Below are 13,486 nucleotides of genomic sequence, written 5' to 3'. Positions count from 1 at the left end.
TAGATTCAAAGTGCATATGGAAAGAGACGAGGAACCATCTAAGGTGAAGATACTCAACTGGAAGAGAGCAAATTTCAGTGAGTTAAAAAGGGACCGGGCCAAGGTGGACTGGAAAGAAAGATTGGCAGGTAAAACAACTAAAGAGCAGTGGGAAGTCTTCAAGGATGAGATAGCTCGGGGACAGAATAAATACATTCCCACAAAAGGTATGTATGTAGGGTATCCAAACCTCCCTGGATGACGAAGGTAATTGTATCTGGAATGAAGCAGAAAAAGGAGGTGTATGACAAATGTCAAACCCAAGATACAGAAGACAACCAAATAGAATATAGGAAGTGCAGAAGAGGTTTGAAAAAGGAAATAAGAGGCTAAAAGATTATACGGAGAAAGGTTAGAGGGTAACATTAAAGGGAATTCTAAAGTATTTTATAAACATATCAAGGAAAAAAGGTTAGTCAAAGGTAGGGTGGGGCCAATTAAGGACCAAGGGGGAAATCTTATTGTGGAGGCAGAGGGCACGGCTGATGTGCTGAATGAGTACTTTGCCTCTGTCTTCACAAAAGAAGTGGATGCACCAAATGCCGTAGTATCGGAGGAGAGGGGAGAGGAAATGGATAGGATAAGTATAAACAGAGAGGAAGTACTGAAAAGGTTGACTGGGCTGAAGGTGATAAGTCGCCCGCTCCGGAGGGGATGCAGCCGAGGTTACTATGGGAGGGACGGGTACAAATAGCGGAGGCTTTGGCTACAATTTTTCAATCTTCGTTGGACACAGGAGTGGTGCCTGAGGACTGGAGAGTGGCCAATGTGACTCTCCTGTACAAAAAGGGACAGAAGGACAAACCTGGGAACTCCAGGCCAGTCAGCCAAACATCAGGAGTGGGGAAACTCCTGGAGACTATAATCCGGGACAGAATAAATCTTCACTTAGAAGAATATGGGTTAATTAGGGACAGCCAACATGGATTTGTTAACGGCAAATCTTGTCTAACAAATCTAATAGAATTTTTTGATGAGGTAACGGAGAGGGGATAAAGGCAGTGCAGTTGATGTAGTTTAAATGGAGTTTCAAAAGGCATTTGACAAAGTGCCACATGAAAGACTTGTAAGAAAGATAGAAGCCCATGGTATAAAAGGGACAGTGGCAGCGAGTTGTGGTGAACAATATAGGCTGGTAATACAATCTTAAGGGGGTAAAAGAACAGAGAGACCTGGGGGTGCAGGTAAATGAATCCTTGAAGGTGGCAGGACAGGGTAGATAAAGCTGTAAAAAGGGCATATAATAATAATAATAATCCTTGCATTTGATATAGTGCTTTTCACATCTTCTAGACGTCCCAAATCGCTTCACAGAATACTCCACATATGGGATACTGGGCTTTATAAATAGGGGCATAGACTACAAGAGTCAGGAGGTGATGATTAACCCATATAAAATACTGGTTAGGCCTCAGTTAGAATACTGCGCCCAGTTCTGGGCACCACATTATAGGAAGGATGTTAAGGCATTGGAAAGGGTACAGAGGAGATTTACGAGGATGGAACCAGGAATGAGGGACCTTGAATATGAGGAAAGGCGAGTGAGGCCGGGATTATTCTCATTGGAGTGGAGGAGGTTACGAGGAGACATAATAGAGGTCTTCAAAATCATGAGGGGATTTGATAGGTTAGAAAGGGAAAAACTGTTCCCACTGGTGGGTGTGTCGGTGACCCGAGGTCACAGATTCAAAATAGTCTTTAAAAGAAGCCGAGGGGAGGGGAGAAGACATTTCTTCACGCAGCGAGTTGTTCGAATCTGGAACGCATTGCCTGAAAGGGCGGTCGAGGCCGATTCGATAACTTCTTTTAAAAACGCAGTGGACAGGTATTTGAGAAGGACGTTATGGGGAAAGGGGTAGTGGGACTGACATTAATTGCTCTATTCAAAGAGCCGCACAGACTCGAGGGGCCGAATTGCCTCTTTTTGTGCTGTACGATTCTATGTTTCTATGATTTTGGATCAAAAGTTGCCCGTTGAAAAATATACTGCAATCTGCTCTGAGCCAATTAATTTTCAGTTGTGGACTTCAGTCTGCTAATTCAGCTTTTATTAACATGATATTATCTTTCTTTCAGAAGTAAAACGCGCACCACCTCCCGTGTCTCCTAAACCAACCCTACCGCCCCCACTGACACCACCCAAGCCCATCAAGCCCCACACTGTCCTCCAGTCTTTGAGCGCAAGCCCTACCCCAGTCCCCTCTCCTGCCAAACAACCAGCTATCAAAGCAGCAAGCACACCACCATCCCTGTGTTCTAGTCCAGCAAAACCAATCACCAGTGGCCAACCACAACAGGTCCCCGTGAAGCCACCAAGGTCCTCGATATCTGGATTGTCCACAGAGATGCCTATAACAGAGGTAGCACAAATGAAGCTGGAAGAAACCAGCGCCTCCCTGGCTGCAGCTTTACAGGCCGTGGAAGACAAGATTAAACAAGATGAGGGCCAGAAAGCAGAGTAAGTAGATTGTTCACTTAATTATTATTCCCTTATTATTAAGTACAGTCATTCATGAAACTGCACCAAGGGCTGCTTAACATTTGGAACTTGAGTTTAAATCCTACTACTGAAAGACTCCCATCTCCAAAAGGCTCTTTAGTGAACAAAATGATTTGATTAGTTGTGACACAGTTAGGGACATAGGTCAAACAGACCAAAATTTGTGAATCCAGATTAGCAATCTCATCAAGAAGGACATAATGTTGGCTGGTAAAAGGAAAGCAGCTCCCATCAGTGCAAAGGAGACATCTCTTCTGCGGCTGAATTTGAGACAAATTGTTGGTGCGGAGTGGAAAGAGCTTCAGGTTGCCTCTGCCCTGTGATGTTAACCTTTAGTACCTGGTGTTGATAGTGTAGGAAAGAGATATTGATTGATTACGTAAATCCAGCAGAACATATCTGCAGAATTCGAATCATACAATTTTTCTGCATGAGGCAGCTATTATGTGTGTACCAACTCTGTAAGAGATCTGTTTAGCCTGACTCCCTGCCCTTTGTCCTATATTTCCATTATAAGGTGTTTGTCTAATTCCCTTCTAAAAACTTTTAGGGATTCTGCTTCAAGCACCGTTTTTGTGGGGCAATCTACCCCCAAATTACCCTCTGTAATTAATGTCTGCTAACCTCTGTTTTTGTTTTTTCGGTAATGTTTTGGTATATAATGCTTCGCCCACAAAATATTCAATCAGTTCACTTTACAGTATATTCTGTGAAGGGCTTTGAGATGTCTCACGGACGTGATAAGGTTGTACATCAAATTCAAAGATTATTATTACTTTATACTTTGCATTTTGCAATGGCTTGTAAAATGAGATTGCCTTTCTTTCCGCAGGACTGCTTCTGCAGTGAAGAGCACAGGCAGCATTCTGGATGACATTGGCAGTATGTTTGACGATTTAGCTGATCAGCTGGATGCCATGTTGGAATGAAGGCGAGGAATCAAAATGGCAGAAAAACCTCAGGATTTAATGTGGGCACAATGATCACAATGATCTTATAACTGTTTTCAAAGAAATCTTGGACACAATTTCCCTCCATGAACTCATCATTATGGTTTGCACAATTCAGATTAAAAAAAACAATTAGCTTACCTCAGGATCTTGTTCCGTGAAGATCTTCTAGATTTAATTTACCAACCTAATCTTGCGCCAAAACAAGATTTCAAGTTCAATAGATGGGGATGGAGATACAAAGCTGAATTGCTTTATTATAGATAAAATTCAGGCTCTTTTTGTTTAAGAAACCCAAGGATGTTTAAACTCTTAGAATTAAAAGTTGTTAATGTTGCGATGTAGTATATGTAAAGTGTAAGCATGAGATATGATAGATTTGTAAACATTTCATCCCAGAAAAGGTGGAAATTGTACACAAGTTCTAAAAGACATGATTGAATTACCACACTGAATTCCAACTGTGGCATACGTTTGATTTCCTTGGTTACAGTGAGAGGCTTATAGGGTTTTGAATGGGCTGCTTTTTATTTTGTATTAACTTTATTGGGAATATGTTGACAGTCAGGATATGCAGAGGCATTTGATTGATAAGATGAAGAATAAACAGCTAATCGTTTAAGAAAGGGATGTTAGCAGATGTACCCTAAACGAACAGCACTGTAATGAAGTGCAGCAGGTCCTGTGTGTTAATTAGAGCATTTGTTTTATCAGATAAATAACACACACAGTGGGAGTGAAACTCCTCTTGTTGTTAAGGCAGTGACTTTGACAATGTCCATTTATTACAACAGCAAGAGAGCAATTGCTTGGCCTTTTCAATTGTCTGCTCCCTGAATATACAATCTAATATTCTTTAATTGCTTGAAAATTAATTGGATAAAATTAAGTTTAAGGAAATTGAAATCAATTTTCAGTTCTTCGTGAGAAAGAAGGAAAGTGACTGAACAAGATTCCCATTCCATTAGAAACTGGTTACTTAAAATGGCAATTATCATTTGTTTGGGCTAGCTTCTTTTCTTTCTCTATTTGTCAAAAGCCAGTGAGATGGACACGTAACTGATTTGAAGTCAGCTCATGTCAATGTGCTTTGAATAGAGTAGATTCCGAATCAGTTCTGTTTGTCCTACCCAAATACCGCAAACTTTCATCTACTTGCGGAAGGAAAGGTCTTTTTTATATATTTCATAATATAATATTAACTAAAGGGGTCCAAAATGCGGGTTAGGCTAAATTGCTTAACTGTTTTGTGCTCACTTTGCACATAATTTCACCACATTTCTAGTTAAAGAAAAACGAATGTCCTTCCTTCCTTGGCATAAATAACATTAAAACATTGCCGGGCACTTGTCTTCCAGCACCTGTACCAAGGCGCCGAGACATTAGACCATCCAGCCATCATATCGCAGGATGCTTCTGAATAATTATTTTGCAAATAGTAAAAGCATTCAAAGCTGAAAGGTTGCAATTTTAATTCCAAGTTGCTATGCTCACTTTGTTACATGCTTGTTAAACAGTTAGCTTAAGAATGCACAATATACAGCAGCACAACATCAGTCACAGCATATCTCCTCATGTACTCCGCATATCTAAGAACCACCTGTTACTTTTTAAAGTAACGTACCATTTTGTTTGGTAGAATTTTCTCTCAATCAACCCTTGGAGCCCAGTAAATGATTTACCTTCCATGTGATACTTAGGACTCCACAATTTTGCAAGCAACTGAATATTTGTCAGCAGTATCTTTTGTTATTCTTGCTCGGGGAGGAGGTGGGGGAGGGGGTTAGAAGCAAAGAGGAAGAATGGAAAAAGCCAACTTCTCTATTAACACAAGTACCAGTGGGTCTATGGAGACAGGCTTCATCAGGTCAAAATAAAGTAGCAGATTGTCTTGTAATGGGACTCTTCTCTCATGTGCATTCTCATGCATTGACTGTGTGCCCAGGGCTGAAGTTAGAAAGGAACAGATCTACCTGGACATATCGAAAATTGGCTTCCATCAGGTTTCATACCCTTCCCTGAGTACTTTAGCCACTTCACTACATTGGTTTCTCAATTGATCAGTCTGTTGTTGAGAGTCTCCAAACTCTCAGGTCAGGAAGGCAATTAGTGCTCAGAGGTGATGACGGAGACAAGTTTGCAAGTTCTGTTACTGCCAGATAACTGAATTCCCAAAGTTTCATGCCTGCATTTTACCAAGCCTGAAGGTTTAATCTACTACTGCCATGAAGCCACCTTATCCCTACCAGAGCAGATACCGTCGTGATTTTTTTAAGTATTATCTGTTTTTGATGATCTAAAGTCCTGTGCGCGATGTGCGTTTAACAATTTTTAAGCATTCAAAGGTGTTGTACTTAGGTCGTATCAATATTTTCACTTAACTCATACAAAGGACCCTATCTTTAAAGGGCACATTACTTTCTTCAGTGTTCATTTTCTTACAGAAGCCCCATTTGCACAAATACAAATATTTCAAAGTTTTAATGAGCTGCAGCAAGTGGAAGCACTTTTACATTTACCTTATACACTGCTCGTCTGTACAATGCATCTAATCTACTCGGTCATTAAGTGGTAATAATGACATTGTATTTTCTTTAAGGATTTTCTAACGAGACATTTTGAGCAGGATTTCCATGGGTATACTTGGCCTCCAACCAATTGAGGTGAGAAAGTACAATAACATCAAGAAAGATAAATGGAGCTCAAGCAAATTGTATTTATCTTTATCTTCCTTAGGTTGATTATATTGGCAGGTATACATACCAGTGTTATCTCTTATGATTCTCCCTGCTGTAGGTAAGAAATAGAAACATATAAGGTTTGTCGTTCAGAAAATGACCTTTTCTACTTTCAACAATCATGCTTGGTGTTGCAACTGGATATGCCCCTTGCCTCTTAACAGCATTCACCATAACCGAAGGGCATTCTCTGCGGTAGTTGAGGGTAAGTTAATGCTGACTGTCTGGACCAGTCACATGAATCCACAGCACAAAACTACGCTGTATTTAGCCAGCAGCCTGCTCTCTTTCAGATAGGTGTAGGATTCGAAGAGAGTGAGAGCAATAGATTCTTTGCTCTTTCTCGTTCTTCACTTTTTTTTAGGTTAAGACCGAAAATCAAATCACGTAGAGGACAGGTTCCCTCCCTGCTTTGTTTGCAAGCTTGTGGATCCCAAAGGGCTTTTAGCACACATCATATTGCACCAGCCTTATACGTTAGGGTGGGTAAGTGACATTAAACAAAGTCAGCAGGTTGGAAAATCTAGAAATACCTTTTCTGCCTCCCTGTGGCAGTTTTTAAATCAATGCAAAATTGGTGTTCCTTACAATAAAACTGTCCTCGGCTTTCAAATAAAATGTTGCAATTTCCCAAAATGTAACCAACATCTACATACAGTAGTTTCCTTTAGAAAATTAAAACATTTTATGAATTATCTTATTCACAGACAAATAATGCAAGATATTTTAACTGACCCCCAAATACTATATTAAATTATATATTAAAACTCTAGCACAACTGAAAAACGCCTGTAAAGAATTCTACTTTATTTTGAAGCCATTTTTTAAATATATATATAAATGATGTTTTAGATTATCATTTTAATTTTATGTTCTTATCATTTATATTTTCAGTGTTTTTGGAAACCATTGTATGCATTTTTTTAAAAAGAAAAATAACGTGCCTTGTTTAAGTTCAAGTTGGGTTCTTTTTGTACGTTGATTTATGGCATTGAGTTCTGTTCTATATTTCAGTTGTATGTGTGTTCGGAAGAATGCACTTTGTGTAATAACAATGTACAAAAACAGTGTATAAAGTCTGGTCTAATGCCTGAATTACAATGAATGCAACTGCCTGTGGTTCGAAAAAGTGTCTATTGTAATTCTGAGATTTGAGCTCTTGTCTTCTTATATTGTGTTCAATGACCCAGTGTGTTTGTCAGTTTTGAAATTTATTCAAAGCCTGAAAGATAGCTGATGTAAATTGTAAAAAAACAAAAAAAATCTAGAAAGCCCATAAAAATTGTATGACTGTTATATTTTTATTAAGTTATGAAACTGTATTGTATTTCCATTATGTAAAGCTATGCATCCTGATGCTTCATGATCTTCTTTATTTAAAGTGAATTTAATGTGGTTAGTTGTGTTGTGGTGCTGGAAGAGGATTCCATATCTGGTCTATCTGCAAGAACCAATTGCAATCCTACAGAGCGTGATCGAATCAGATTGTCCATGAGACATATCTGTCCTGAGAAGCCTGTTATTTTTACCTTTAAAAAGGGACTATGTTTTCAATGGACTTCCTCGAGCAACACGCTACAAAATATGTAATGTCCTGTTGAACTCTGCCAATGACTGTATCAGAACTAACATGACAGGCATGTGTGGCAGCGCTGTGCTTGACTGATTGCATTAACTGCCATTGGCTCTAAATAAATGTTAAGGTTACTCCACCTGACTTTCCATTTTCTTTTACATCTTGAGGAAACACATCCTTATTGAATGATCCACAGCACAGGGCCTTGCTTTGACAACAGATAAGAATTGACTTATTAAATGGGTTATTTGGATTTAGGGCATTTTTTTAACCTGTCTATTTGATTTAAAAAAATGTATTTGCTTTTGTTAAAGACCATTTTCCTTAGTTTTCCTACACGATGTATCATTCCCAGACCATGAGAGAAGGAGCCTATATTCCACATCAGTGACGATTTTGCTTTGTGCCTATAGGAATTGCACCTATTTTCATTGGAAGAAAAAAACTTGAGTAGTGACATGAAAAATGTCTTTAAAATTAAGTTTTTTTAAATAAAGTTGATGGGAAGAAATGATCACCCTCTAGTGTTAACATTGGGTTTTCACCATTTGGAGAGTGGGCATGTGTTGCAAGGGGCTGAGTGTTGACCACGTGTTGAGTCGATGCTCCTCCTCAAGATGAATTCACATATAGAAAAGTAATGTATTTCTTTCTTGCCACACATGCAAACCATATTAAGTTTTGAAAACATTAAAACAGTCTAAAAATGTATCATTCTTGAAATGTTTTATGTTGTCATTTTACGATGGATTGGTGTTCCCTTACTAATGTCTGCTCTCTTTCTGGGCCTTTTGAGTGTGTTTCAACCCTGCCCTTCTGTTCATATCCATGGTAAGACACAAGGAAAATCATCCAGCCTTGTAATAATAGTGAAATCAGAGACTTTACAGGAACAGGATTTGAGAACCATAGAAATCACATTAGGCCTTTCAACCCATTGTATTAGTGTCGGCGTTTAATGTAATTTCCCTGCTCTTCACCCATGTCCTCTAATCTTCCCCCATTATCTAATTCCCTTTTAAACGTCCCTAAATGATTCTGCCCTGGCAAAATCTGACATGCCTCTGGGAGAGATTTTATTGATGAAAGAACGTGCAATTGTAGCTTCAGAGAATTTTGCAGCTATAACCAATTCATTCTTACTAGGTGTTAGTGCTTGACAGATGGGCGGCTTTGTTACATGTCTGTCCATTCCTCAGATTGTGCTGCAACTGACCCTACACAAATGAGATGAGCAACTTTTAGTTTTGATTGTTCGAGAGACAAAGAAAAGGTGGAAGAACTTGGTGCCATTTTCTCACAGTGACATTGCCACAACATAGGAACATAAGAATTAGGAGCAGGAGTAGGCCTTTCGTCCCCTCAAGCCTGCCCCACCATTCAATAAGACTATGGCTGATCTTCTAACCTAACTCCACCTGCCCGCCTTATTCCCATATCCATTAATCCCTCTATCCTTCAGAAACCTATCAATCTCAGTTTTGAAGATGTTCAAGGACTGAGCATCCACAGCCTTCTGGGGTAGAGAATTCCATAAATTCACTACCCTCTGAGTGAAGAAATGTTTCCTCAACTCTGTTCGTAAAAGCTGACCCTTAATCTTAAGACTAATTATAGATTCTCCAACCAGGGGAAAGAGTCTCACACTGTCTACTCTGTCAAGCCCCATAAGAATCTTATATGATTCTATAAGATCACCCCTAATTCTATATTCTAGAGAATATAGGCCTAGNAAAAAGATGGCGTACGACAATTGGAAGACACAAGATACTGAGGATAGCAAAGCGCATTATAGAGAATGCAGGAGTGATCTTAAAAGAATGATCAGACAAGCAAAAAAGATCGCATGAGAAGAGGTTAGCGGGTAACGTAAAAGGGAATCCTAAAATATTTTACAAGCACATAAAGGGAAAAATATTAGTTAAAGGTTGGGTGGGGCCAATCAAAGGCAATGACGGCAATCTTGTTGTGGAGGCAGAGGGATGGCTGATGTACTGAACGAGTACTTTGCATCTGTCTTCACAACGGAAATGGATGCCCCAAATGCCGCAGTATTGGATGAGAGGGCAGAGGACATAGATCAGATTACTATAGACAGAGAGGAAGTTCTGAAAAGATTGACTGGGCTCAAAATTGATAAGTCACCAGGACCGGATGGGTTTCACCCAAGGTTGCTGTGGGAGATATGGGTTCAAATAGCGGAGGCTTTGGCCATTATATTTCAATCTTCATTGGACGCAGGAGTGTTGCCAAGAGACTGGAGAGTGGCTAATGTTACCCCACTCTACAAAAAGGGGCAGAAAGACAAACCCGGAAGTTACCAGCCAGTCAGCCTAACTTCGGTAATAGGAAAGCTACTGGAGACCATAATCCGGGACAAAATAAATCTCTACTTAGAGGAACACGAGGTAATTAGAGACCTCCAACATGGATTTGTTAAAGGCAAATTTTGCCTAACAAATCTAATAGAATTTTTGAAGAGGTGACTGCGAGGGTTGATGAGGGAAATGCAGTGGACGTTATTTACATGGATTTCAAAAAGGCTTTTGACACAGTACCGCATAAGAGATTAATAAAAAAATTAGAGGCCCACGGTATTAAGGGGACAGTAGCCATTTGGATTAGGAGTCCTGTAGCTCAGTGGTTAGAGCACTCGCTTTGCAAGCGAGAGACCTGAGTTCAATTCCAGGCAGAGGGCGAAACCTTGGGCAAGTTTCCTTACTCCACACAGAGCCTAATAATAATCCCTCCAAAACCAAAAACAATAATAAATTGGTCATTTTCAATCTACGACTGTTTGTGGGACATTGCTGTGCGCAATTGGCTGCCGCGTTCGCCCACAAATATACAGTCAATTCACTTTACAGTATGTTCTGTGAAGCGCTTTGGGACGTCCTCCCGATGTGAAAAGCGCTATATCAAATGCAAGGATTATATAGGAACTGTCTGAGTGACAGAATGCAGAGGGTGATGGTTAATGGGTGTTTCTCACAATGGAAGGAGGTGTGTAGCGGTATCCCCCAGGGATCGGTATTGGGACCACTGCTCTTTCTAATATATATTAATGATCTGGACTTGGGCATAGAGAGCATTATTTCCAAGTTTGCAGATGATACAAAGTTAGGGTAGTAAATAGTGAGGAGGACTGTAACCAACTGCAAGCAGACATACACATGTGGCAGATGGATTTCAATGTGGATAAGTGTGAGGTGATACACTTAGGCAGGAAAAATGATAGGAGCCAATATAGACTTGGTAGCTCAATCTTAAGGGGGGTGAACGTACAGAGAGATCTGGGTGTTCAAGTAAGCGAATCATTAAAGGTAGTGGGGCAGGTAGATAGGGCAGTAAAAAAGGCATTTGGTGTACTGAGCTTTATTAGTAGGGGCATAGAGTATAAGAGTAGGGGTTATGGTTAATCTATACAAAACAGGTTAGTGCAGTTTTGGTTTCATTTAAGAAAGGACTGTGGAGTACTGTGTCCAGTTCTGGGCACCTTACTTCAGGAAGGACATTAAGGCACTGGAAAGAGTGCAGAGGAGATTCATGAGATGATACCAGGAATGGGGAACCTTAGCTATGAGGACAGGCTGGAGAAGTTAGGACGTTTCCCATTAGAGCAGAGAAGGTTACGCGGGGACCTGATAGAGGTCTTCAAGATCATGAAAGGTTTTCGACAAGGAAAGCTGTTTCCGCTGGTAGGTGTGTCTGTGACCCGTAGTCACAGTCTTAAGATATCTACCAAAAGAAGCAGAGGGGAGGTTAGAAGAAATGTTTTCACTCAGCGAGTTGTTCGAATTTGGAAAGATCTGCCTGAAAGGGCAGTGAAGTCCAATTCGATAACAGCTTTTAAGAGAGAACTGGATAGGTATCGGGGGAAGACGGGTTTGTGGGGTTATGGGGAGAAAGCTGGTGATTGGGGTTAGTGAAGGTGACGCTCTGTCAAAGAGCCGACACAGACTCGATGGGCCAAATGGCCTCCTTCTGTGCCATAACATTCTATGAATTTATGAAAAAATCTAAATCTAGTCTACTCAACCTATTCTCATAGGTCAACCCCCTCATCCCAGGAACCAACCTACGCTGCACCCTCTCTAAGGTGAGTATGTCCTTTCTTAAATGAAACCAAAACTGCACACAGTATTCCAGGTGTGGTCTCACCAAGGCCCTATACAGTTGCAGCAAGACTTCCCTACTCTTGTATTCTAACTCTTTTGCAATAAACGCCAACATGCCATTAGTCTTCCTAGTTGCTTCTTGTACTTGCGTACTAATTTTTTGTGACACAGTGGTGCATTTTTAACCAATATAGATCTATTTTGCGCAAAAAAATCTTTACAAAACACTTTCATGAGGAGAGTGATCTTTAAAAAGCAATTTAGTCAATGTGCAGACAGATTAACCACTTTATGATTGATTTCTATTGATCCACCAATCATTCCCGTTCATTGACTGGACACGGTTCCCGATTTTCATTATCAATCCCAAATCATTCTATCATATCTCAAGTCTCTGACAATTCTAACCCACAGCTAGGTAAGAGGTACCTTCTTTCTCTCCTGCTGTTCTGAACCTACCTGCTCTTAACTCAAATGGAATTCTTACGTTTCCATGGACAAAGCAACTTTGGGTTTCCACTTACAACCACTTCATAAAAAATTCTGAAGCACTTTAAGTTGTTGCAACCTGCTATAGTGAAAAGAATTTTCAAAAGAAGTCAAAATAATTTCGTTAGTGTTATTTGAAATGCTATGATATCCTTAATGTCCACCAGAACAGGCAGATGGGACCTTGGTTTAAATCTCACCCGAAGGATGCATGCTTTCCAATACGTTCAGCCTCCTGCCTGGACAGTGACAACCTCCAGACAATGAAATGTTGCTACCATTTTTGAAATCCACATTCTCGATCCATGCCTTCTTTACCTCTGCCATCTTCCCTCCCCCCCACCCACATTAGCACTAAGTTTTAACGTAGGTAATATATCAAAAGCAAATGGCTTTCCAAATTCATTTCTGGAACTGTATTTACATTGGGAGTATAATAATGCAGGCTGTCGGTGTAATTATGAAATTCCGAGAGAATAAACTCTGCGTAGAAAATGGAAGAATTCCATGAACCTCGGATGTTGCCATGGCAAATTTTATTAAGTGCTGCCATCTGGCGTGTATTGTAACGTGATAAATGCATTAATGTGAGTATGTTGATTTGTGTTCAGCAAGACCTGCTTAACTCTCCATGTCAAAGACTCATTGCAGCACCTCACTTACACCAACAGCATTCGGTGATGTTATATAAACCAACAACAAAGTTGAGCATTATATTTCAATGAATTTTAACTCCTCATGTGTAAAATGTTTCATTTAAACTTTCAAATCATCATGTTCCAGTATGTCTCTCCTAATCCATTTATTCCATCTCCTGCCAGGATAATCTGCCTTTCAGTGACCCAGTGGCACAAATCATGGTCAGTTTAGACTGAAATCATACCATCAATCAGGAGTTAACATTTGATAAATTTTGAACTCCCCTGAGAGGAAATGGTCTCTCCATAGTGAACAATGATAATAATACTTTAATTTGATATAGCACCTTATCATGTCATTGAGGCATCTCAAAAGTACTTTCCAAAATATATTATAAAGCGAATTGACTGGATTTTGTAGGCGAAACGCAGCAGCCA

General features: G+C 39.9%; 1 protein-coding gene across 1 annotated transcript in view; it reads left to right on the top strand.

Moving 5' to 3' along the window:
* Positions 1-7,088, top strand: part of caskin1 (CASK interacting protein 1) — a 292,667-nt gene extending 285,579 nt beyond the window's left edge. The window contains exons 20-21 of the mRNA XM_042341142.1: positions 2,116-2,497; positions 3,372-7,088. Of these exons, the coding sequence (XP_042197076.1) occupies positions 2,116-2,497; positions 3,372-3,468 (479 nt within the window). The 3' untranslated portion in view covers positions 3,469-7,088. The remainder of the gene's footprint in view (positions 1-2,115; positions 2,498-3,371) is intronic.
* Positions 7,089-13,486: the final 6,398 nt, after the last annotated feature.

Source organism: Callorhinchus milii, unplaced genomic scaffold (assembly GCF_018977255.1).
Source record: "Callorhinchus milii isolate IMCB2004 unplaced genomic scaffold, IMCB_Cmil_1.0 Scaffold16, whole genome shotgun sequence".
In the NCBI taxonomy this organism is placed as follows: Eukaryota; Metazoa; Chordata; class Chondrichthyes; order Chimaeriformes; family Callorhinchidae; genus Callorhinchus; species Callorhinchus milii.
Note: the sequence above shows the minus strand (reverse complement) of the source record. Positions and strands in the feature narration are given on the sequence as shown.